This window comes from Manihot esculenta, chromosome 8 (genome assembly GCF_001659605.2).
Source record: "Manihot esculenta cultivar AM560-2 chromosome 8, M.esculenta_v8, whole genome shotgun sequence".
NCBI classification, from domain to species: Eukaryota; Viridiplantae; Streptophyta; class Magnoliopsida; order Malpighiales; family Euphorbiaceae; genus Manihot; species Manihot esculenta.
Window position 1 is genome coordinate 4,301,279 of NC_035168.2, and position 24,775 is coordinate 4,326,053.

General features: G+C 29.7%; 4 protein-coding genes across 12 annotated transcripts; 3 read left to right on the top strand and 1 right to left on the bottom strand.

Annotated features, from left to right (window-relative positions):
* The first annotated feature begins 1,145 nt into the window (after positions 1–1,145).
* On the top strand, positions 1,146–3,469 carry LOC110620258. 4 transcript variants are annotated; one of them, XM_021763920.2, is made up of 4 exons: positions 1,146–1,742; positions 1,980–2,035; positions 2,502–2,569; positions 2,674–3,469. In XM_021763920.2, exons 1-4 carry the CDS (start codon positions 1,476–1,478, stop codon positions 3,261–3,263), a joined length of 981 nt encoding a protein of 326 aa, XP_021619612.1. In that variant the 5' UTR covers positions 1,146–1,475; the 3' UTR covers positions 3,264–3,469. The 4 variants fall into 4 exon arrangements, with proteins under 4 accessions (XP_021619612.1, XP_021619611.1, XP_021619614.1 ...); XM_021763919.2 differs by having other exon boundaries at positions 1,150–1,742; positions 2,671–3,469; XM_021763922.2 differs by having other exon boundaries at positions 1,151–1,742; positions 1,992–2,035.
* Positions 3,470–5,816: 2,347 nt separating this feature from the next.
* Positions 5,817–7,901, bottom strand: LOC110620726. Its single transcript, XM_021764554.2, has 4 exons — positions 7,380–7,901; positions 7,116–7,177; positions 6,677–6,723; positions 5,817–6,588 (listed from the first exon to the last, which is right to left on the bottom strand). Exons 1-4 carry the CDS (start codon positions 7,635–7,637, stop codon positions 5,948–5,950), a joined length of 1,008 nt encoding a protein of 335 aa, XP_021620246.1. The 5' UTR covers positions 7,638–7,901; the 3' UTR covers positions 5,817–5,947.
* Positions 7,902–16,210: 8,309 nt separating this feature from the next.
* Positions 16,211–17,832, top strand: LOC110620727 (peroxidase A2). The gene is made up of 4 exons (XM_021764555.2): positions 16,211–16,519; positions 16,608–16,799; positions 16,938–17,103; positions 17,184–17,832. The coding sequence occupies exons 1-4, from the start codon at positions 16,292–16,294 to the stop codon at positions 17,600–17,602; spliced, it is 1,005 nt and encodes a 334-aa protein (XP_021620247.1). The 5' UTR covers positions 16,211–16,291; the 3' UTR covers positions 17,603–17,832.
* Positions 17,833–20,648: 2,816 nt separating this feature from the next.
* LOC110620724 lies at positions 20,649–24,212 on the top strand. Of its 6 annotated transcripts, XR_002488859.2 has the most exons (4): positions 20,651–20,873; positions 21,319–22,661; positions 23,370–23,480; positions 23,966–24,212. XR_002488859.2 is itself a non-coding variant. In XM_043958962.1 (3 exons), the coding sequence occupies exon 2, from the start codon at positions 21,349–21,351 to the stop codon at positions 22,615–22,617; it is 1,269 nt and encodes a 422-aa protein (XP_043814897.1). In that variant the 5' UTR covers positions 20,651–20,873; positions 21,319–21,348; the 3' UTR covers positions 22,618–22,661; positions 23,370–23,959. The 6 variants fall into 6 exon arrangements, 4 of the variants coding, with proteins under 4 accessions (XP_021620244.1, XP_043814897.1, XP_021620243.1 ...); XR_002488858.2 differs by lacking the exon at positions 23,370–23,480 and having other exon boundaries at positions 21,319–22,677; XM_043958962.1 differs by lacking the exon at positions 23,966–24,212 and having other exon boundaries at positions 23,370–23,959.
* Positions 24,213–24,775: the final 563 nt, after the last annotated feature.

Genomic DNA, 24,775 nt, shown 5'->3' on the forward strand with positions numbered 1-24,775 from the left:
ATATTATATTATTTAATTTTTATAATTTTTAAAATTTTATTAATTGGTCTCTCAAATTTTTAAAAAATTTACTAATTAATCCATCAAGAATATTTTAAACTTTTTACAATATATAACGATTAAATTAATAAAAAAATTAATTTATAAACTTTTTAAAAATATTTTAAACTTTTTCATTAATTTTTTCTATGATAACAATGAATATATAATAAAAAAAATATTTTCAATAAAATAAAAAGAGAAACTTCAACTTTAAAGGTATTAATTTACGTGGGAAGAAAGGTTCACATCACCTAGAAAATTCAATTACATTTATTATGCTATTTTTTTAATGGCTTATTATGATATTTTACAGAATAGGAGTTGATTTTTAATAAATAATTTTTATATATAATATATTTATTATCATATTATTATTATCTACAATAAATATTAGATATATTTATTTTTTAAATATAAAATTTAAATTAGAGAGTTATACATTATTAATAATAAAAATTTAAAGAATTCTAATTTTCTCAAATTCAATTGAATTATTTAGTTATAAAATTTTTAAAGAAAAGTACCAAATTAAAAAAGAAACTGAATTAATTGAAAATTTTCTGAATGGAGGAAAGGGATGAACCAAAATAATTAGGACTTAATACTATAGGATAGGATACTGACGATGATGATTGATGAACCCAAAGCAAAAACGAAGCTTTTTTTTTTTTTTTTAAATATCGTCTACTATTTTCCCATAGTTTAATAATTTTGTACAGTTGACTTTCACGAGTGACGAAACCAACTTAAATTGCTATTAAAAAAAAATTTACCTTAATGCAATTAAAAAAATTTCAGTTATTATATGATAATTATATAAAAAATAATTGAGAAATGTTAAAAATATATTAGATTAAAATTAAATTTTATTGATATTAAATAATAAAGTGTTTTTAACTGTGATTAAAATTTATCAAAATAATTTATGGAGGGGGGACCCACAAGAGTAGAGGAGTGTATGGGTGAGGCTATTCTTTCTAAAATTCTAAAAGAGAAGAAACGATAAAACAACCCACTTGCATGACTTTGCATTCTCTCTCTCTCTCTCTCTTTCATCCACTCTGGCTCTCCTCGTCCGTACTCTGTCTCCTTCTTCTCCTTTGATTCCTTTCCTCCCCCCTCCCACACATGCTCCCCCGCACGTGCATCCCCCTCTTCTCTGGTGCAACAAATTAAAGTTAGAGAGAGAAATACTCACTTATTCAAGGATTATTTTTAATCTTTTTTCTCTTGGTCTTAGTGTTATTATGGTAGTGTTTGGTTTTGCGCACATACCTTTCCCCTCTCTCTCTTTCTCTCCCTCTTTCTCTCTATCTCTTTCCTTTCTGTCCTGAAGAAATCTGACCTTCAAATATCACTTCCGGCCTCTTCTTCTCTTCCCTTCTCTGCACAAACCTTTTTTTTCAGAAGGAGAAATCTTTTTTCCTGCACCCATGAGGATTAGGAAACGACAGGTCTCCTTTACTCAATCTTCTCTTTCTCCTGCACTACCTCTTTCAGATCCCCACTTCAGCCGCTCTCCGGTGGTGCAACTTCAACTCAACACCAACCCACTTCAGATTCTCCCTCAACAAGATCATACACCTAGCTTTCTTGATCTTCAGTCGTTTGATCAACCGATCGGAGGTGGAACCAACACCCATGTTTGCTCTGATGGTTCTGAAGCTCAGGAGTTCAAGAAGGAGGTCAAAGATTTTCAGGTCAGTGAATTAACAACTGCAATTAACCCTTTTGTACTTCTTGCTCTTTGAGTAATTTCATGGGTGTCTAGTGCCTATAGGTGTACGACTGCACTTGTGCTCAATGTGACCTAGGGAGACGTTTTCTTGATTATTTTTCAGTTTAATTCGTTGGTTAATTCTGACCCACAAGATCGAGTTGCATCAAAAACAAATCTGATCGAGTGGATCCCTCTATTTGTTGTGATTTCACTGTAGTTTTTGTTGCAGAAAGATGAGAGAGGAGGAGAAGGAGAAAGGAGTAATGATTCCAGGTAAGAAAGATAGCATAAAGTTAAATCTTTGTTCTTCTCTTCTCTCGTGAAATCTTGTAGTGAAAACAAGAAAAAAAAAAGTGAAAAAGACTGAGAGAGACGCATAAAAATAATTTTACCAAGAATTAAAAATAATACTGTAAGTGGAAATACTGTTTAGCTGTTATTTATCGGCGTTAGCTACAAACCATCCCTTACCAATCTGATCCAATCTTAGAAATTTTCTTTCTTTTTTTTTTTTTTTTATTTCTCCTGTCTATCTCTCTATTTCGATAGCTAAGAGATGCCCATGTGGTGCATTTTAGCATGAGATGCTGGTCCCCATCTATAATATATCATCTTGCTCTAAAATTGCACTCCTTCCATTTTCTTAGAACTACTCGCATTTGTTTTCTTGTTGCTATAAAAATTTAAGAATGTGGTTGTGGATGATCGATCTTCTCTTCTGGGTTTTGTTTATCTGTAGATGGGGAAGTTTTCTGAGTGCAGAAACAGAAGTTATGGTTCATCAACTACCAAATTCATCCCATCAAGGTAGAGATATTGCCATGATTTCGAAATCCCACAAGTATCATTACCATGAAAATTTGTTGTATGTTACTGTTTTTTTATTGTTGTTTGATTGCATTATATAGTAGTCGGGAGATGGTGCGAGGGAGAGAAAGCATTTCCGTTGAAGAAGAGAAGAGGGAACTTTGAAAGATCGAAAGAAGAAACAACAGTAGCCAAAGTTAAGAAAATGAAGACGAAAATGAACAAGAAATGCCTACAACAAACTGGTAATCAAGAAGTAGAAGAAGAAGGCAAGGAAACCAAAGAGGGTAATGCTGATACTACTCCTAATAATATCGGCAAAAAGAAGGTAAGAGGTGGTGCACTCATGGAGGGATCACGGTGCAGCCGTGTCAATGGAAGAGGATGGAGATGTTGCCAACAGACTCTTGTGGGATACTCTCTATGTGAACATCATCTCGGAAAAGGAAGGCTCCGAAGCATGACCAGCGTTCGAAGCCGATCAAAAAAAGCTATATCATTAGGAAGCAGCTCATTATCATCAGAAGATAAAGAAAGCAAAAATCTTTTTCCAGAAGGTGATGATGATGAAAAGAAGCCACCATTGATGGTGTCTAAGAAGAAGATGAAGCTAGGCATAGTGAAAGCTCGATCAATAAGCAGCTTGTTAGGCCAAGCAAACAATGCAATTGCTGTAGCAGAGAATAACAAGTAGGATTTGAACGCAGAATCAGGATGATTTCATGTTGTTTGTTTGAAAGTAAAGTGAAGATTTGAGTCTCATGTTGCACCTAGTGCAACAATTTTTAAGTTCCGTTTGGTGCTTGAGATTCTTTATGAAGAACATAAGGATGGGTTTTAAGTATATATTTTCTTTCCACTGTTTTCTTTTCCTGGAAAATTTTTCTTCTCATTGTTTTAGTGTTTTGTGTAATGCTTTTATGGGTGATGGGGTGAAAAATATTAGTTAAAAAAAGCAGTTGGAATTTTATTTTTGGATTAATGAGAGATAATTAATAATCAAATATAGCTTTTAGTTAGTATTGATTAATATGATAAGAAGTGGGGAACCACCTCAGGAGACCCTAGTTCAGTTTAATTCCATCGTTACTGTATATCTTTTGACCATGGTAGACAACCACCACTCTTAAATTTATTCTAAATATTTCTTTTAATATATATATACAACCCTAAAAAATTAAATAAAATAATCAATTATTCCAAGAATTTTATATATTCAACATAAATATATTCTCCCATCTCTCTCTCTCTCCTTCTTCTACTACAACTAAAATTCTCTTCATTCCCTTTTTTTTTTTACGCCATTGATGAATTTTTTCACTACTGATTACTGCAAATTTTTTTTTAGAGGGATTAGGCATTGGATTCAGAAACTTTTAAGTTTTAACTAAATCTAAGTATTGACGGATTAAATATTTTTTTTATTTAGGTTAATTCGTTGAAAAAATATCATATTTACGCTTATTTTATATTTTAATTTAAATATTTATTATTTAGTTAGAAATGCAACGCATAGCATAAAAAAATCAAAATTTGTAGTCTTTGAAGAATTTACTTCCCATTAAATGACTAATTTAAATTCTATTGTTACGATATTGATATATAAATTATATATAGTAGAGATAGGTGGAGTTAGAGGAAGTGAACATGCATGGAGAAAAGGAGATCTGAAAGAAAGAGGATCATTGAAATGGAAGGGCCCTCCAACTCCAGCTCCAAGCCTCAAACACTAGAGGGTCCTTTGCAGCAAGCCAATGGGGCATTAGCCGACACATAGCACTCAGTCGTCCTTGATTGTTGATTCCATATTAGTGGATAACTCGTCTCGTCAACCAGAGGCCAGAAGTGGCTGGCTGTAGGCCAGGCCAGGCCTGCTCCTTTCACCCTCTGCATGCCAAACTTTTTCTACATTAGTGGTTCAATTTATATATATATATTAGTTAAACCACAAATATCTCAAAGTATTGAAGGGGATTTTTTCTTAATGATTAAAAATATAATACTCATGTTTTCTTTCATTTAAATAACCACAAACTATTTCCTAATTGATTAATTTATAATTTATATATGGTTTATGGGGGTTGATGATATTACAGGTCAGCAAAAGGGGTGATTGCTTAGACAGCCAGGCTGGATTTGTCTATCAAATACAAATGGAAATGCATTTGAAATTGGACATTGTCTGTTAATCATCATTAAAACCATAATCATTGGATGATTGATTCAACTAATTAAGTGGGCAGCTCCTGGACACTTGTCCTTAATTAATTAGTCTCACTATACATACATCATCCCATATTCTGTCTTAATAATTAATTTCATCCATAGTTAAGTATTTATACATCTAAAAACATAACTATTATTATTATTATTCATTGAGACATTAGCATGACATGGCAAATAATGTAGAGGAAGAATAAAATGCAAAAGAGAAGGTAGGGAGGGGCAAGCACGTGTGGAGGAGCATGCACCGATGTTGTGAACAACCGGCCACTGGAACTGAAAACGACACCAGTACGGACAGCGCCAGGGTGGACACATTAATTGGCTGCGGGTCCTTTGGACCACCGGCCGTTGCTATTTGTTTGTTTTTATAACCATTTATATATGCAAAGGAAAAAATAGTCACTCTAGTGAGCGAACGGATAATTATATTAACTTGTCTAATAATCTACGATAAGGTCTGATCAGACTTTCAGCATATCCTATGTCTGTAATCAGAAACAATGCAACAAAGTTCAGACTAGTCCACACTGGTGAAGGCAATAGCATCAGATTCAAACTAGGCATTGGTTATATTTTGGGTCTGAAACCAAAATATAATTGATAAAAAGGAAAAACCTCATCGTCTCCATTCCTTTCGCTGTCTTATTAGCTCATGCTTCCATTATTAGACCTTCAACAAGTCCATTACTTCATTTCAATTCTACCATTGAACTAGCTACTGCATGACGCCAACCGGCACGCTTTTGAGTCGTGCAACAATTTTATTTGCATGTTGGCTATCGGGATTGAGTTTGTTAACCTTGATGAAGCAAATGCTCAATATGAATAAACCCGTAAGGCCATATTCTCTTCATTCTCATTTAATGTATTTCAATGTCTCACTCACATTCATCTTGTAATAAGTCTCCACAAAAATTTTTCTACGTAATTCCATGTTTGTCCGTATATTATTCAAACTTGTACGTACGGACAACAATATAAATTAACTACGTACGTTCTTAGAAGAAGAAGAAAGCAAAGGAAAATAGCAAATCAACCATATTTACTGACGTTCATTATACAATGTCAAGCAGAAATGAAGTTGCAAATAGTTGAAAAACGCTGCAGTACAACCTCCAATCTAAATTTTCACACAAGAATAAGGAAAAATCCTCACCTAGTCTGTGATGCTTCAGTTGCATTTTTTGATTGGCCCAGCAAGCTATTTATTGATCGAGCTTTCGCCATACCAAGCTTCTGTTTTTTCTTCGACGTCATCAATGGCTTCTTGATCACTTCTGCATCTCCATTAACAGAATCAATTACTTTATCACCAAACGATATCCCTTTTGCTTCTTCTCTTGGTAATGGCAATGTAGAGCTCAATAATGGTTGGGTTTCTCGCTTAGTTGTTGAAGTTTTAGCCATGGATCGGCTTCGAACGCTTGTCATGCTTCTCAGCCTTCCTTTGCCCAGGTGATGCTCACAAAGAGAGTAGCCGACGAGAGTTTGCTGGCAACACCTCCAGCCTCTACCATTGACTCGACTGCACCGCGATCCCTCCATGAGTGCACCTCTTCTGACTCTCTTTTTTGCAGTAGAACTACTTCTCTGATCATCATCACCTTTGGTTTCCTCGTCTCCAACTTCTTCTATTTCTTCATTGCATCTTTGCATGCATTCATTGTTCATCTTGGTCTTCATTTTCTTACCTTTCTCCATCAAAGTTTCTTCATTTGATCTTGTTTCAAAGCTTGCTTTTCTCTTTTTCGCCGGAAATGCTTTCTCTCCCTCGCACCATTTCCATCTCCCATCTGTGCCACATTGTAATCCAACCAAACAAATAAACTTAAATGGCTGCTGCTACATTTTGAATGGTTTCTAGAAAGAATCAATACTCACCTTGATGAAAAGGAGTTGATGTTTTTGCACCCAAGAAACTTCTTTCCCTAAAACAAAAACAGATATAGAGGAAGATCGATCCACAGCCACATTTATAGAGATGATAAACCCAAGTAAATAAACTGAGCACAGAAAGAAAGAGAGAGCAAGATGTGAATGTTTGGATGGGGACCAGAGTCCCCATACTAACATGCACCGCATGCATTTTGGTTAGCCAAAAGATAGAAAACAGACGAATTCATTAGATTAGATGTGAAGGTACGGTGGGTAGCCAAAGTTCAATAAAAAAACACCTGGAACAGTGTTCCCACTAACAGTAGTTATCCTTTTGTTGGTAAAATTTAATTTATGGGTCTCTCACTTTTAACCTTTTTCACTAAAAGATTTCATGAAACAAGAGAAGAAACATTGATTTTTAACTTTATTCCTTGTTTGTTACCTGGTATCATTACTCTTCACTACTCCTTCTCCCCCTTTCACCTCCCCATCTTGCATCAAAACCTGCAACAAAAATCACAAAAAGAAAAAGGATCTGCCCATCATGATGTAACCTTGGTGAGTGCAAAATCAATCACAAAACTAGATCCATGAAATGCCTCACATTGAACCCAAGTGCAAGAATCTATTCAAAAACTACAAATGATTAAGTGGTAGAATTTGTTTCTTTACGATATTAATACAAACACCAACATTCACTACTCACCTTCTTTTCCTCTTGCTTCCAAGAACCATGAGAATAATCTTGAGCATTGGGTAGACCTCCGATCGGGTAATTGGGTTCATCGAACGACTGAGAATCAAAGAAGGAAGCTTTAGCATCTTGTGGGGAGAAATTGTGATGTGGGTTGTTGTGAAGTAGTTGAAGTTGGTCTGAGGAAGAGCGGCTTAAGTGGGGATCTGAAAGAGGGACAGGAGAAAGAGAAGAGAGAGGAAACGGAATCTTCCTTTTCCTGATCCTCATTGGTGCAAGAAAGAATTGCTCTTTCTGCCCAGAGCAGAAGAAGTGATTTTTCAAGATCAGATTTGATTAACAAGAGAAGAAAAGAGAGTGCAAAAACCCAAAAACTACTACAAGGAAGAAGAAGAAGAAGAACTGCAACTCCAAGAGCATAGAAAGAAAACTTAAAAGCTTTTTTTCTCTCTCTTTCTCTCCAACTTTTATTGGTTGCACCACAGAGGAATAGGAATACTAAAGGTGTAATGTAATGTATGGAATTAGAAGATAGGGGTATGTGAGGGTGGGTGTCACGTGCAGGAAGACATAGGCAGGAGTAGCGAGTGGGAGGAACCGGCTGAAGAAGTAGGCGGTGAGAGAGGAATAAGAGGGAATGGATAAGGAGACAAGGTTTTGAGGATTGCCAGAGTGGACAGAAAGAGAAAGATAGAGAAGAGAACACAGGGGAGTTAGTTTTATCCGTCTCTCTAGCTCTTTAAGAAGCGGAAGGCATGGGCTCCACCTCCACGCGCCCCACACGACAGAGGGAGAGCGTGAACCAAACCCAGCCCATTTCCATTGGTTGTCTTTGTTATTTAGTTACGATTATTTTATTTTTAAAAAAAATTATAACTGTAAATATCTTATTTTTTGGGAATAATTTAAAAAAATTCTTAATTTACCAGTTTTAACCATTACAAATTTTTATTTTTTTATTAAAAAATTAAAAATTTTTAATCGTTATCCCTATGTTTTATTTATCACACAATAATAAAAATTTTCTAAATCGTGAAATGACAATATAAAATTAATTTGTGTGTCTTTATATTCATGGTATTTGTAGTAAGCCCAAGAAAAAGAGCAAAGCCCATGGCCTGTCCCCATGACCCATTCGCCATTGTTGGAGAATGCTGCATCTCAATCTGATGGCTTAGTCTTATCATTTCCATCATTTTTTTTTTTAGTTTTTGAAAATTCAGCTTTGAATAATTGCAATCCTTTATTTTGGTCAATCTTTGAAGATGCTGATTGTTTGAAATATGTGTTGCATATATCTGTCTATAAAAAATAAGAAACAAAAATAAAAAAAACTAAAAGGAAAAAATATTAACCAAACTCTTAAGAGTTTAAAATGATATAGCATGAATTTTTTTTAATGAGAATTTTTGAATTTAAATTTTAAATATAAAATATTTTTAATATTTTTAATATTTAATATTTAATAAATATTTTTAATATTTAATATTTAAATATAAAAATATAAAATATTTTTAATGAGAATTTTTGAATTTAAATTAAAATATTTTTTTAATGAGAATTTTTGAATTTAAATTTTCGAAAGTCAAAGAGTGATGGGACTTTTGAGTTCTGGGAAAGATTACTTTTATAATATTTTACTAATTAATGATGATGTAAAATTATCATAGTATTAATTTCTCCTTATAATCTATTTTTTAGCTTAAAAAATATTTAAATTTTTACTAAATTTCTATAAAAAGATAACAAAAATAATTAGATATAATAATTTTTTTAAAAAAATATTTATATATAAGAGTGGTATAAAAATAAAAAATTTATTTATAAAAATAATAATAGAATTGATGTGATCTTAATATATAATTAATCTAATTTAATTTAGAGATTATAAAAGATTACATAAATTATAAAAATTATGATAGTTAAATGTTATCATATTTTACAATTAGATGTAAAAAAATTAAATAATAGTAAATTATTTATTATTTTTTAATTAATTAAAATAAAAATAATTTATAATAAATATAATTATCAATATTTTAAGTAATTTTATTATTTACTCTTCTCTCACTTTTATACATATAGTATAAATGAAAAATAATAAAAAATATTTATTTATTAATGATAATAATTCAATTCAATCAATATTAAAATTATTATTTTATTTCTATATATAATATATCATAAAAAAATTTGATTCTTAATATAAATTATTTATTTTTAAATTTTTATATACGAATTTTATGGTTTAATTCATTTTTTTAAAATATAATTTAATTTACAATAAAATTTCAATAAATAAAATTTAAATGTTAAAAAAATCTTCTATAAACAAAATTTAATCAAGAATTCCTTCAATTAATTCAAATTTAAATACATTTATAATATAATTAAATTAAAGTTTTTTAAATAATAACAAATTATAATTATTTAAAAAATAATAATTTATGATAAAATTTCAATACAAATAATTTAAGTCTTAAAAAAATTATGATAAAATTTAATAGCTATAATTTAAATGTTAAGAGATTTTTTAATTAAATTAAATTTAAACAGAATATTAATATAATTAAATAATTAAATTAAAAAATTTTAAATTTAAATTTAAGATTTAATTGATAAATTTTTTAAAATTTAGAATTCAATTATAATTTTTTTACAAATTAAAGATTTTTTCAATATTTCTCCTAAACTTAAAATTTATAATATTCAAAAATATTTTATATTATTATTATAAATTTTTAATTTTATCATTGATTTAACATTTTAATTTAATTCAAATTAATCCACCTCCTAACCTTTTTTAAATTCATACTAATTATTATTGTAATTTTAAAAGCTGCAAAAATATATAAAAATTATATTTCACAATTTAAATATCTAATTGATTTAAAATTATATTTCATATAATTTATGTATGAGAATATAAAATACTAAAATAGTTATAACTATTTTTTAATTTATTTTTTAAATAACATTTTATTTTACTTTAATTATATGTTAATTATAATTTTTTTAAAATTACAATAATACTCTTTTTCATCCCATAATTTTTATTTATTTTAAGCTTTTACACATATTAAAAAAATAAATATTTTTTATTAACTTTCAATTATATTCATTTTAAAAATTTAATTCTATTAAATTAAAATTTTATTATAATATATTAAAAAAATCATATCAAAATCATCATGAAAAGGCAGTACTTCGTTGTTAAACAAATTTTATTTGAGGATATCTCTAAAACTTTTAACCACGAAGTGTTTATATGTTTTATATTATTATTTTAAAATAATTATTTTTAAAATGTAAAATAACAAATTTTTTATAATAAAAAATATATTGTAATATTTTTATGACTAAAATTAAATAATTATTTTAAAAAATATTTGAAATTAGTTATATTGCTAGAAAATAAATTATTAGTACATAGTAAAATAATTATAAAAATAAAACTAATTAGCTTTAAATAACTTTTCAAATAATTTATTTTTTAATTATAAAAATATGGGTATTTTTCATTATTTTAAATTTGAAAGCTATTTTTATTATTAACAGTGAACACATTTTTCATATTTTTACTTATTTTGTATAGAAATTGAAAATTTATAATTTTTTAATTTATAATTATAATGGAGATGGTGACATATCCAAAATATAGCTTAGAAAATCAAACACAAATTTTGTCCGTCAAGAAAATTGATACGCCCAAACAAAAGTACCCAACCTATAAAGAAGTTAAAATGGAATCATGATGATGTTTATCTATTACCGACAAAAATACCAAACAAAACACATGGATTTCTGTTTTACACCTCTATTTTAAATTACAAATTTTGTAAAAATTAATTTATTTAAAATTATTTTTTTAAATTCAACCAAATCAATTTTGATAAAAATTAAATTGAATTAAATTAATTTAATTTGATTAAAATTTAAATTTTTAATATTTTTTTATTTTTTATATTTTAAAATTTAATTGAAATATTTTAATCATGTAATTTTTATATTATTAAAAATAATATATTATTATCACTAATCAGTTCTGTTTATTTTTTTTTCTGATCAAAATTGAATTAAACTGAAATCATTGAAAAACTTTAAAATTAAAAATCAAACTAAATTAAAATGAATAAAAAATCAAACTGAATTTTTAAATTAATTCAGTTCGATCGATTTTTTCAATTTGAACCGAATATTACTCACCCCTATAAAAAATCAGTATAAACATAGACTATAAGTTTTATGCTTTATTATATGAAAAAATTATTATTTAGTCTGTATAGTATAGACAATCTCACTAATTAATCATTTAGTTTTGTAAAACATATAAAATATTTTTAAAATATTAAAAAATCTATTAATTAATTTTATATTAATTTTAACTATTAAATATTAAAAAAAATTAAAATATTATTAATCGGAAGAATTAAATAGTTTAATTTTTATAAAATTATAAGAATAACTAACAATTTTTTTTATATTATAAAAATTAAATAATATAATACTTTAAAGTTAATAAATAACTAATTAGTATATTTTTTAATATTTTAAAAATAATTTAATGAGTCTCTCTAAATAAATATATTAATCAATGAGTTTCACTCAATTTTAAAAATTAAATAATTATTTTTGCACAAACAACCCAAACAAAATAATAAATCTATATTCAATATTTTTTTATATAAATAATTAATATCAATTATACAAATATATAATATATCATATCAATTTTTATTATTGTATCATGTTAAGTATGATTCATGAAATAATTGTTATCCACGTTGCTGTGATATATTAATTTAATATTTAAACTATATTTATTTTATAAAAAATATTTTTTATATTTTATGATATTTAAAATATTTAAAAATTTTAGTTAATGTATAATATAAATTTTTTTTTAATTTAAGTTAGCTCTATGGAAATCGAATAAAGGTGAATCTTAGTTGTTGGAATAATCCATTTTTTATTATGATGCTCTTTTCAATGGTCAATTAATTTAATGAATTATAATTAAAGATTAAAAAAAAATCCTACCCACTTTTGAATTTCGCAAGCATGGATTCCAACTCAAGTTTTGATGTATTCAATTTTCTTTGAAAAAAACATAATTATCATCATCTATTATTTTTTAAAAAAATTTACTACTTCATTTATATTTTAAAATTATTTAAATAAAACTTTTTACATTTTATAAAATATAATTATTTTAATTGAATAATTTAAAACAGTGATAAATAGGTGAATTCTTTGAAAATTTAAATTGTAAAAAGAAAAAAAAAAAAAAAAACATGGATGGCCTACCGAACCTTCCAAGCTCTCCCTCCAATTGCGGTAAGAAGTTGAAAGATAAAATATCATTTTCCTGTATTATGTATTCCATTATAATTATCTAAATATCAACGAATCAAAATGCACATTCAATTCAAATCAGCCTACTAATTGCATGAGATTTGATGGAGAAATATAAAAAGATTCAAACTCTTGCCAGCTCGAAATTTATTACTTAGCCTGCAAAGATTGCCAACTATCAAAATAAAAAGAAAGAAAAGTAGGAGGCCAACAAATTTGAGTCAAAAAGTATTGATTGAGGGAAAGAAATTGCAGAATATAACGGATTTTTTAATTAATATAATAAATTGTTTGTATTTTGATACGTGTATTGAAAAAAATATAAAGTAAATTAATTTTTGGGAGATTTATAATTTAGTTTTTGGGTATTACTGTTATTAACAAGTTAATTCCTATATTTTTAGAAATTTATTAAAACGTTTTTATGTTTTTTTCTGTCAACGAAATAATTATTCATTCATCTTTTTCATTGAAATTAGATAAAAGATGAGAGAGAAAATCTTTAAAATCTAATTTTATTTTCAAATAAAATTTTTTATTTAGTCATTGGATATTATTATTATTAACAAGTTAATCCTTACATTTTTAAAAATCTATTAAAACGTTTTTATCTTTTTTCATATCTATTAAAACATTCTTATCATTTCTTTTCGTCAATAAAATAGTCCCTATCTTTTCTCATATCTATTAAAACGTCCTTATCTTTTCTTTTCGTCAATAAAATAGTCTCTATTTTTTCTCATGTCTATTAAAACGTCCTTATCGTTTATTTCCATCAACAAAATAGTCTTTCCTCATCGTTTCTTTCCGTCAACGAAATCGTCCCTCCCTATATTTTTAGAAATCTATTAAAACGTTCTTATCGTTTCTGTTTGTCAATAAAATAGTCCCTATCTTTTCTCACATCTATTAAAATGTCCTTATCGTTTCTTTTTGTCAACGAAATAGTCCCTATTTTTTCTTTTCTCCTCCTCCTCCTCCTCAAAAGAAGAAGAAGAAGAAGAAGAAGAAGAAGAAGAAGAAGAAGAAGAAGGAGAAGGAGAAGGAGAAGGAGAAGGAGAAGAATAAGAAGAGAAAGAAGAAAAAGAAGAAAAAAAAAGAAGAAGAAGAAGAAGAAGGAGAAGAGAAAGAAGAAAAAAAAGAAAAAAAAGAAGAAAAAGAAGAAAAAGAAGAAGAAGAAGAAGAAGAAGGAGAAGAAGAAGAAGAGGAGGAGAAGAAGGAGAAGAAAGAAGAAGCAGAAGCAGAAGGAGAAGCAAAAGCAGAAGAAGAAGCAGAAGAAGGAGGAAGAATTGATGAAGAAGAAAAGGAAGGAGGAGGAGAAAAATAATGAGATAATTTAGTCTTTTACTATATTTTTAACGGCAAAAATAGACGGAATGATTATTTTATTGACAGAGAGAAAATATAAGGACGTTTTAACAGGTTTCTAAAAATACAAGAACTGACTTATTAATAATAGCAATACTCAGAGACTAAATTATAAATCTCCCTTAATTTTTTTATTTCACATATTATAATATTATTAAATTAAAATATATAGTCGTTCTATATAAAATCACTCGGTGGGATTTTATCAAAATAATTGGATTACCCTAATCTTACATTACTAAGCTAAGATATTGACTCACTTTATAATTATTTTTATAAATAAATTTTCTCTTTAATATAGCCTTAGGGACTTTAATAATAAAAAGTAATTTAATTCGATTTCAAAGTAATTCAATAAACTCAGTCTATTTTGCTTCACTCTTACTTTTTGAACACCAATATGAATAATTGCTTTATAATCTACTATTAATGATCTAACAACAAGAGAGAGAAAATCCAGAAATTAATTTCTGGTACTCTTTCAAAATCGATAAAGCAATCCTGTTAATTAATGTTTGACAAAATTCGCGACAAATATAACAAAATCTTTTCATTTTTGTCAATTATAATTAATACTCTTAATTTATTTAATTTAACTTAATTTTAAAGGTTAATATTAATTATAATTAAAAATTTAATTAGAGTATAAAAGTTATTGACTTATACCGTTTAAATATAAAAAATTTTAATTATGAGATCCACTTAGAGTTATATGCTAATCGGACAGTATATCTTAACAAAATTTATATCTCAATTGATATTTTGATTATAACTAATATTGATTTTTAAAATTGCAAGTGTAGTTTTAGAGTAAGATTGGGTATATACATATCGATAGAAGCTGGCGTTTGAGCTCTTCTTCATAGTTTTTGGATGGCACGGAGTTATGGCGTTTGAGCTCTTCTTCATCTGTAGAGGCTCATTTGAGTCTTGGATAAAATTTTTAAAGTGTTTTGCAAAATTTTCAACTGATATAATTTTTCTTTTCTAAGGGGATGTCATTCGGGTGTAGAACAACCTTTCATATTTATTCGAATGTACTTTATCACTAGATTAAGTCTGTGAGTTATAACTCATATAATTAAATAAATAAAATTTATAATTAAAATTTCTAAAATTTATAATTAAAATTTTTTAAGTTTATAATACAGTATATGTACTTAAAATTTCTTTAGTGATTGAAGAAGACAGGTAGTAGTTTCTTCTTCTTCTTTTATTATTATTATTATTATTATCATTATTATTATTATTATTCATGACAGGTTTAAAAGAGAAGTTTTAAAATTTCAAATAAAAAAATTTTACGTTAATCATTGCGTGGATAATGTAATTATTTTGTCGTTATTATTAGCAAAAACAAATGAATATGTCCGATCATATTATATTTCAAACATCAGATTTATTGGGCTACTAATCTAATATTCAAATGTTTCCTTTATAACATGAGACTGTAAAACAAAAGTTTTATAATTTTATTTAAATTATTGTTTTTTTTTTTTGAAATAGAAATAGAAGATTAAGTTTATTAATTTTTAATTATTTTTTAATTACAATTAAACATTGAAAATAACTAGTAATAGACTAATTCCATCGTTGTCCAGCCACCATAATAATTTATCTTCCAAGGCTTCTTTAGGGGTACCCACTCCTTTTATTATATTCCACATTATCTTCTTTTCTTGACATTTTGCACCTCACAGTACTGTATTGGAATCTGCTTTATTATATTGGGGTGACAATGGAAGTTGTGGAACAAGTCAAAGCATCTTAATACATCCTCCCTCGCTTGCTTGCTTAAGGCTTAGGCTAATTATTAAGAAATCACAATCTTTGCTGGCTATGATCAAGGTTTATGACTCTTGACACTTTCTTCTCTTCATGGAAATTTCTTAGACGCGTAACTTAACAATTGAAAATAAATTCATTGCAATTTTATTATATCGTAAAATTATTATAAAAATATAAAGGTAATAATTTTTTAATTTATTACGTATATACATTCAGACGCAAATAAAATTAAAAGAGTGTTTTACTTAACTTATGAAATGAAAGTTATTTTTAGAGTTTATAAAATAAGACAAACACAGCCTTACTCCCATCTCTATATATATCTATGTTGTCCTATACATGCTTGCCATGCACTAGCCAAAAATTAGAAACCACTAATTTGAAGGCTTTTGATTTTGCTGAAAGAAACGACAATGCGTTCTTCTAAAACGACAAGTGCTAGTTCTATGGTGCTGCCAATTGTTTTGGCAGCACTACTACTGGTGCACAAATCTAATGCTCAATTAAGTTCTACGTTCTATGCTACAACATGCTCTAATGTTTCTGCCATTGTTACTAGTGTTGTTCAACAAGCCCTTCAATCCGATCCCCGGATCGGCGCCAGCCTCATTCGCCTTCATTTTCATGATTGCTTTGTCAATGTAAATCCAATCCAATTTCTACGAACTAGCTAGATTCCCAGATTTAAATTAAACTAACGTTTTTTTCTTTTTTTGAAATTGGTAACAGGGATGCGATGCTTCACTTTTGCTAGACAATAGTTCAACCATACTGAGCGAGAAATTTGCAGCTCCAAACGTTAACTCCGCTCGGGGTTTTGATGTCGTTGACAATATCAAAACTGCCGTCGAAAATTCTTGCCCTGGTGTTGTCTCTTGCGCTGATATTCTCGCACTCGCAGCTGAAGCTTCTGTTTCTCTTGTAAGTCATATATCAATCTCCGCCGAAACCTTACAGCTCATGTTATTACTTAGCAAGAGTTTAGTGGCGTGTATAAGTTTTTCTGCAATACATAAATGAAAATTTTCCTAGAATGAAAATGAGCTTTGATGCTTCCAGTCAGGAGGACAATCGTGGAGTGTTCTGCTGGGAAGAAGAGATAGTCTCACAGCAAATCAGGCTGGAGCAAATACATCGATTCCTTCTCCTTTTGAAGGTCTAAACAACATTACTTCCAAATTCTCTGCAGTGGGTCTGAACACTAATGATCTTGTGGCATTATCAGGTGATTCCCGTGAAAAAACTTGGTTTAAATCCTTAAGAAAATTCTATCCTGAAATGGGATTTTGAATCTGAAATTTGCAGGAGCTCACACATTTGGACGTGCTCAATGTCGAACATTCAGCAACAGGCTGTTCAATTTCAGCGGCACAGGCAGCCCAGACCCAACATTGAACGCAACTTACTTAACTACGCTGCAACAGTTATGTCCACAGGGTGGCAGTGGAGCGACTCTGGCGAACCTTGATCCGACGACGCCGGATAATTTTGACAATAACTATTTCACAAACCTGCAGAACAATCAGGGGCTTCTGCAATCTGATCAGGAGCTGTTTTCGACGGCAGGGGCTGCGACGGTCTCCATTGTTAACAGCTTTAGCAGTAGCCAAACTGCTTTCTTCCAGAGCTTTGCTCAGTCCATGATTAATATGGGAAACATTAGTCCATTAACTGGAACTAATGGGGAGATTAGAGCAGATTGTAAGAAGGTGAATGGAAGTTAGGCTGTGGGGTTGATTGTCACATCATGACAAGTTCAGGGTCCTTTTTCTAAATAAAAAAAATCTGAGGTATTTAAAAGAAGATTATAAGGAGATGTTTTATGATTTTAAAGGGTGAAGTAGGACTAAGATTTAGATATGGAGGTGCTGCCAATGCAATTTGTAAAAGTATTGTGAAAGTTTGTATTAGATTTGTTTCGTATTTATTTATTAAAGCCTTGTGGATTAGTTCATTTTATTTTGTACAAGTTGATCATCTAGGCTTTATCCTTTTCAATTTGCATTTTCAATAGTAGTTGTTGAATTAATGCTTGGCTTCATTAAAACATTTAAGGAGATGAAATTGTCACTCTGGTTACTTCTTTCATAAGAAAAGCTACAGCTTGTCAATAGTAATTTCAGAAGGAGAAATTCTTGCAAAGCCAATATTAGGTATTACATATACTTAATAAGCACAATATTAGAAAAAGAAAAAAAAATAGATAAAAAAATTTAAAACATAGATAAAATTCTAGTATAATAAAAAAATTTAATACAATTTTTGAAAGCTCTCAAACTATAACCTGGGTATGTCTCCCGATAGGTCCCTATCCTCCAATTTCAACGTAGTTTTCCTTTTTTTTCCTCCAATTGGAACCGCAATCTCCCTATAGGTCCTTATCCTCCACTTTCAACATAGTTTTCCTTTTTTTCCTCCAATTGGAACCGCAATGCGGAATTTTGTCTAAGTTACGTTACAATTCCCTGCATAAGACTTAATTATTTTCTTATAAAAGTGTTAATTAACAAAGCCAAAAGCAGGTGGATTATTTCCATGTGGTCCAATTATATGTCATTTTTATCCAACTTCATGCGACTCCCTCTGATTTTTATTTAAGAATGGCAAATGATTGGTGGTTTGCATTTCATTGGTACAAGGGTTAATTTTGGCCTCTTGCTTTCTTTCTATAACCAAAAGCTCATCCTCTCTCTATCTTTGTAGAGAGAGAACTCTCTCCATTTAATTTTTTTTATTTTAGTTTTTTTAGGATAAGGGTCATTCTCTACAATTTTGTAACTTTCCCTATTTCTCAGATCGGAGAGCCTTTCTTTCTACCCGGAATGTAAATAATTTTTTATTTTTCTTTATATTTTTGTAAATCTATGTCTAGTGTGAGAGGATTGTTTTGTTGATTTGTTTTCTTGTAGATCTCCTTTTTTTTTATAGTCGATCAATATTTTATTTTGTGTTTGGATATGAGACGAGTGTGGTTGTAGATATGTATGTTTATTGAGAGTGATTTTCTAGGAGAGAATTGTATTTTTAGGAGTGATTATTTTCTAAAATCGTATATCTAACTTATATTTCATTGATAGACAATTCTCAAGACTTGTATTGCTGAGAAACTTTTTTATTCATTACTTTCTCCTAGTTATTTTCTAAGATACTTGTATTGCTGAGAAACTTTTTTGTTCATTACTTTCTTCTAGTTATTTTATGAGATTAACCTTCTGCAGCTGTTTAGATCTAATATTTTTATTGCCTTGTCTCGGTTCCTCATGATTGTGGCTCTTCCTTTGATATACAAGTAATTCTTGTTGAGTTTGCTTTTGATGGGTGTTTCTTGTGCTTCAAGATAACATTCTATCAGTCACTCCGAATTCTTTTTTTGAATTTAGATGACTCGAATTCTTTAGAGTTTATTTTTTTTATGGATTATATTATTTAGTTGGGTTATATAGCAAAGTTTATGGGCTTAACTTTTTTATTTGTTTATCTTGAGCCTAGCATGTAACACTATGTTTAATAAATTTTATTTTTGATAAAAAAAAAAAAATCAATTTTGGCGAAAAGCTCAACTTCCTCTCTATTTTCCCTTTTTCCAATCAGGTCCCTAACTATTTCAATTTCAACATTTGGCTCCATAGTTTATATTAGTTTCCATGAAATATGCACAAAATAATAAAATTATTTTTAAAATTCGGAAAAATTATGCAAAAAAAATATGCCATTACATTAAAAATTATAAAAATTAACTACCAAATTAACATTTATATATTAGTTATAGACTATCTAAACTTTGATTGTAAGATTTATTTTGAAATAGATTTTAAGTTAAATATATTACTTTTAATAAAATTATATTCTTTTTAAATATATTTTTATTAATAAAAATACTCGGAATATATTAGCTAGAGGCTATTAAAATTTATTTTTAAGTTAAATTTTAATTTTGCTTTACATATCACTCATAAATTGTTAGTTTTTGAAATCAGTAACAAACAATTAAATTAATAAAAAATAAAAATATATAGTTATTCCATATATAATAAAATTATTAATAATTAGAAAATTTTGAAATTGTTCACTCTTTTTAATTTTTCAGAAAGCAAATTAATTAATATATCATATTTAATCATTTTTTTTTCTAAATTCTATTAAAATTTTAAAAACTATTAATTTTATATATATTTATTATTTGAACTTCCAAATCTCATCTCAAAAAAATAAAATATTAATTAACATTATAAAAAAAATCTCTTAAATTTATTTAAATATATTTATTTTATCAGTGTGTTAGTGCAATGATATTTTATATATTTTTTTTATTTTTTATTAATATTTTATATGCATTAAAAAATCACTTTATTTTTAATATATATAAAAAAATTTTAAAAATTAAAATAAATTAAATTTGTCTATCCATATCCATTCAAATTTTCAACAATCATTTGCTCTTTGAATGCTGTAACAGTAAAATGTTAGTAAAGGAGTTTTTTTTTTTTTTTTTTTTGGAAAAATCTCATTTAATTATAATGAATATATATGTAAATCTCTAGGCAAAAATTACCACCACGGGCAACAGTCTTAGTGAGGCGTGATGAAATATCTACCTACCAATTAATGATCAGCTTAATCACGCATATACACAATCTGAGCCGTCTGATTCACCACCAGAATCCTGGACTTCTCGATCCACGAGCTGCCACCACGATTGTGAAAATGGGACCGGCGAATGGGCAACACAGTTCATTTAAACCGTCAGATTAGAACCATCGCGTAGGCCCCCACTAAACTCAGATGTACTGAATCATTTCTCCATCCACCCCGGGTGTCTCTCTCTCCCAGTTTCGATGAGACTGATTCATTTCTCAGTTCTGAATTCACACAGCATAGACTAGATTGCTATTCAAAGCTAAGAATTAGGCAATGCGAGTCTATTTGGAGATTGTTCGACTCCAAGTCTTGCACTAGTCTGAAGCTGATCATCGAGCCGTAAATTGCAGTACAACTGTAAATTCTCTAATATATCTCCAGTTTAGCTCTTGATTCTTGTATGTTCATTCATTCATTCTTTCTTTCTTTCTTTTTTCTTTCTTTCTTTCAGGAGTCATTTTTTGGTTAACTTTTAATTTGGAAATTTGGTGTCTTAAAACTGGGGTTTATTGATTAAAGTATACTAATTTTTCTCAGTTTATGATGAAATTGGTTACTTTTTTTGGGTAATCAATATATGGTTTTCTTTATTTTGTGATGAAGTATGTGCTATCTGATTTGGGTTTTTGTAGTTTCCTGATAAAGTCAAGATTAATATCTGACATTCTCCATTTCTATTGGGGAAATTAGGGGTTTTGATATGAGTTTGTTGAATTCGTGGTATGTGAAAGTTTTGTCTTTGTTTTGTTCAATTCTGATAAAGTAAGGTTTTTTACGTTTGCTCAATTTGTGATATATTTAGGGTTTTGGATCTGGGATTATTCAGTTTTTAATGGGTGAAGAGACTTCTGATACTATGAACCTTGATTTGAATTTGGGCCCTGGTCCTGAGGTAGGGTCAGGATCTGTACCAAGCGAAGATGTGAATTTGGATGAGTGGATTGATGACCCTTTTCGGAGACTTAGGGAGTCTGTTAGAATTAGTAGGGTTCGACAGCGCTGGAGACGGCGTCAAGCTCAAATTCCTGAAACACATCCCCTTTCTGTGCAATTGAGCCAATTGATAGAAAATTCTGACAGTGAGAGCAATTTACAAGCTGGTGAGGGTAGTGTTGCCGCTGAAGAAAGAACAGATGAGGCCCCCAAAATGTGTGAAAATAACAATGGATTTCTAGAAGATGAAGTGTCAGAGAAAAATGGTGGTGATGAGAATAGAAGTAAGAACGATGGGAGTTTCTTTGATTGTAATATTTGTCTGGACTTGGCTACAGATCCAGTTGTTACTTGCTGTGGTCATTTGTTCTGTTGGTCATGCCTGTACAGATGGTTACATGCACATTCAGATGCAAACGAATGCCCAGTTTGCAAGGGAGAGGTAACGGTTAAGAATGTGACCCCCATCTATGGCCGTGGGAATAATACCCGCCAGCCAGATGAGGATTCAAGTCTTGAAGTCCCAGTTAGGCCATGTGCTAGGCGGGTTGAGAGTTGGAGGCAATCTATGCAGAGGAATTCTTTCAGTTTCCCGATGGAGGAAATGATTCGACGTCTTGGAAGCAGATTTGATTTGACTAGGGATTTGAATCCAGTGCAGGATTCAAATGGCATTCGTGAAATTGGAGATAGGGCATCCTTTCTGAGCAGGATTATGACACTTAGAGGAATGCGCACCGAGCAAAGTCCAGTTGCACCTATTGATAACATAGTGGATTTAACACAGAGTGGCACAAGTAGCTCTGATGCGAGGTCAGCACGCCGGCTTCATTCGCTGTTACTTCGAAGATCTCAATCACACTCTCAAAGATTGTCAACGGACACTTCAAATTCTGCTGCTTTGAATTCTACTGAAAGGTTAATTGAGGCATATTTTCGTAACCATTCTTTAGGAAGGAATCAGGATCAGCCCCAACCTGTTGATGATAGAGATTCATTCTCAAGCATTACAGCAGTTATAAACTCAGAATCTCAAATTGACACTGCAGTTGAAATTGATTCGATGGGCTCCCTTTTAAATTCTTCCAGAAGAAGAAATGACACTGCAAGAGTCTCAGATGTGGACTCTGGTGACTCTCGTGCTCCTAGAAGGAGACGATTCAACTAAGAAGAGTTCGCCTAGTTACTATTATATCTTGGAAGTTGCTCAAGGTATGTCAACACATATGTAAGTGCTGCCCGCATTAATATTGCTCCCACTCCACAAAGTTTTCACTCCTGCCAATGTTGTTGACTTTCATGACGTCATTATATAACTTCCAGTCAGCTTCTGCCAATGTGTTTGAGATACTATTTTACTGCAGTAAGGGGCACGTGCTCTGAATTTGTGTGGAAAGTTAAATCTATAGAGCAAGTAGGCGATCACCTTCCACTGTACAAAAAGCTTGCAAACTTCATAGTCATGGGAAAATTGCTAAATTCTTGTTACCTCATATTATCAAGCAAATTGAACAAGTTAATTTTCTGGCTTTAAGGTTTTAGTTAATTACTGTTTTATTTATCTTCAAGTTCAAATATAATAAGTTCGAAAAGTGATGCTTTACTAAATTCTTTCTATTTACTTGAGGAAAGTCATGAAGTACAAAAGCTTTTACTGTATGTAGTTTTACAAAGCCGTAAAGTCAAGCTTTAAACTTTATTGAGAAACAATGTGTTTTCTCGCCGCCACTCTTGCCTCTTATTTCCACTTTTCACCTAGTGAGAGACTCTTCTATCCTTGCCTGTTTCTTGATATTCAATTAACAAGAATTATTGTGCATGAATATGATATAATATTGTATTTATAGTGACTTTTTTAAATATCCAAGAATTTATTTAGTCAGAAATTACCATGAGAATGATAGTTCTTTGTAATTTCAGGAAAAATTAGGAAATAACAATATTAAACATATTGAAGGTCTAGGTGTTTACTATGTCAGACATCTAGGAGTTATCAGGGCATGTCCATTGCTTCTGCTGATTGGTTGTGAGGTAGGTTTTGTGATCCTCTTATTTTAAGTTGATATTTTTTCCCCTTTCTTTTGGTTATTGTGTTAGAAATTGAACTTTTCTTTTTCTTCAGCGTTTTGTTTTATTGTCTTAATTCTCTTTGTTTAGGTGATTTGAAAGTTAGACTGCAGTTTTCAAAATTTTTTAATCAATTTTTTTATATATTTCTGCATTGATTTTTAGAAAAGAATTACACATGATGCAATGGATGAACCCAGTTTGTTTTGGATCAAATTTTCTCCAGCGTCATCTTTATTTTATATCTCGAGTCTGCTAGCAGTGAGCTTTGTGTTCTGTAAAAGACACCTCAAGTGTAAACTAGAGACTCGATTGCTTATTGCTGAATGGTCACTTTGTTTTACCACTAAATTCACTGTTGAAGTATGTTTTATCTTGTTGGTAGATTGGAGAAATTGAACTTACACATCTCATTATTAGCATACATCTTTTCCTTTTTGTCATTGCAGCATGCGCGTGTGCACACACCCGTAGACTAATAAGGAGAACAAGGAGGGCTTGAAGGTGGAATAAATAAAATAGTTAGGGTGGTCTATAGTAGTGAGTAGTTGAAAGATGTTATCAGTAGTAGCTGATTCTGTTACAGTTGTAGTTAATTCTGTTAGGGCAGTTACTGAGAGCTATGAATCTCAGCAGAAGTTATCTTGTAAACTATACCAAGAATTATCAGTATTAATCAATCTTTCTTTCTTCCTATTTTTCTCTCTATCTCTAATTCTGTCTGCTCAGCATTTCTCTCCTTTCTTTCTCTGCTATTTCTTATATTTTCACTCTCTTTTCCTCGCTTTCTGACTTGTTAGATATTCAATCCTTAATAATTAGTATCAGAGCAAGGTTCAAGGCTTCCCAAAATTCCAGGTTATTTACTCTTCTTTGAATTCTTTTGTACTCCTTATTCTGTTATATCTTCTTCCTTTCTTTGTCTTCTTCCTTGAATTTCTTCCTTAATAGAAATATCAGGAAACTTATTCTTCCCTCTTATCTTTTATCTTTCTTTTTCTTCTTCTCTGAACTCTGTTCTTCCTTTCTTTCTAAATTTTTTGTTTTTGTGACTCTGATTTTTTACTCTCTCGCTGATTCTTTCTTTCATTACTGTTTGTCTTCTCAACCGATCTCTTTTGGGTCAATCTTTTAAGATTAGCATTTTTGTTTCTGCCAGACCTCTTTTTTCAATTGTGACACTACCTGTTAAGTTCTGATGCCGTCCAGTTGACAAATCATAGAAATACAGACAATTCTGAATTATTTTCTCTAAAAAA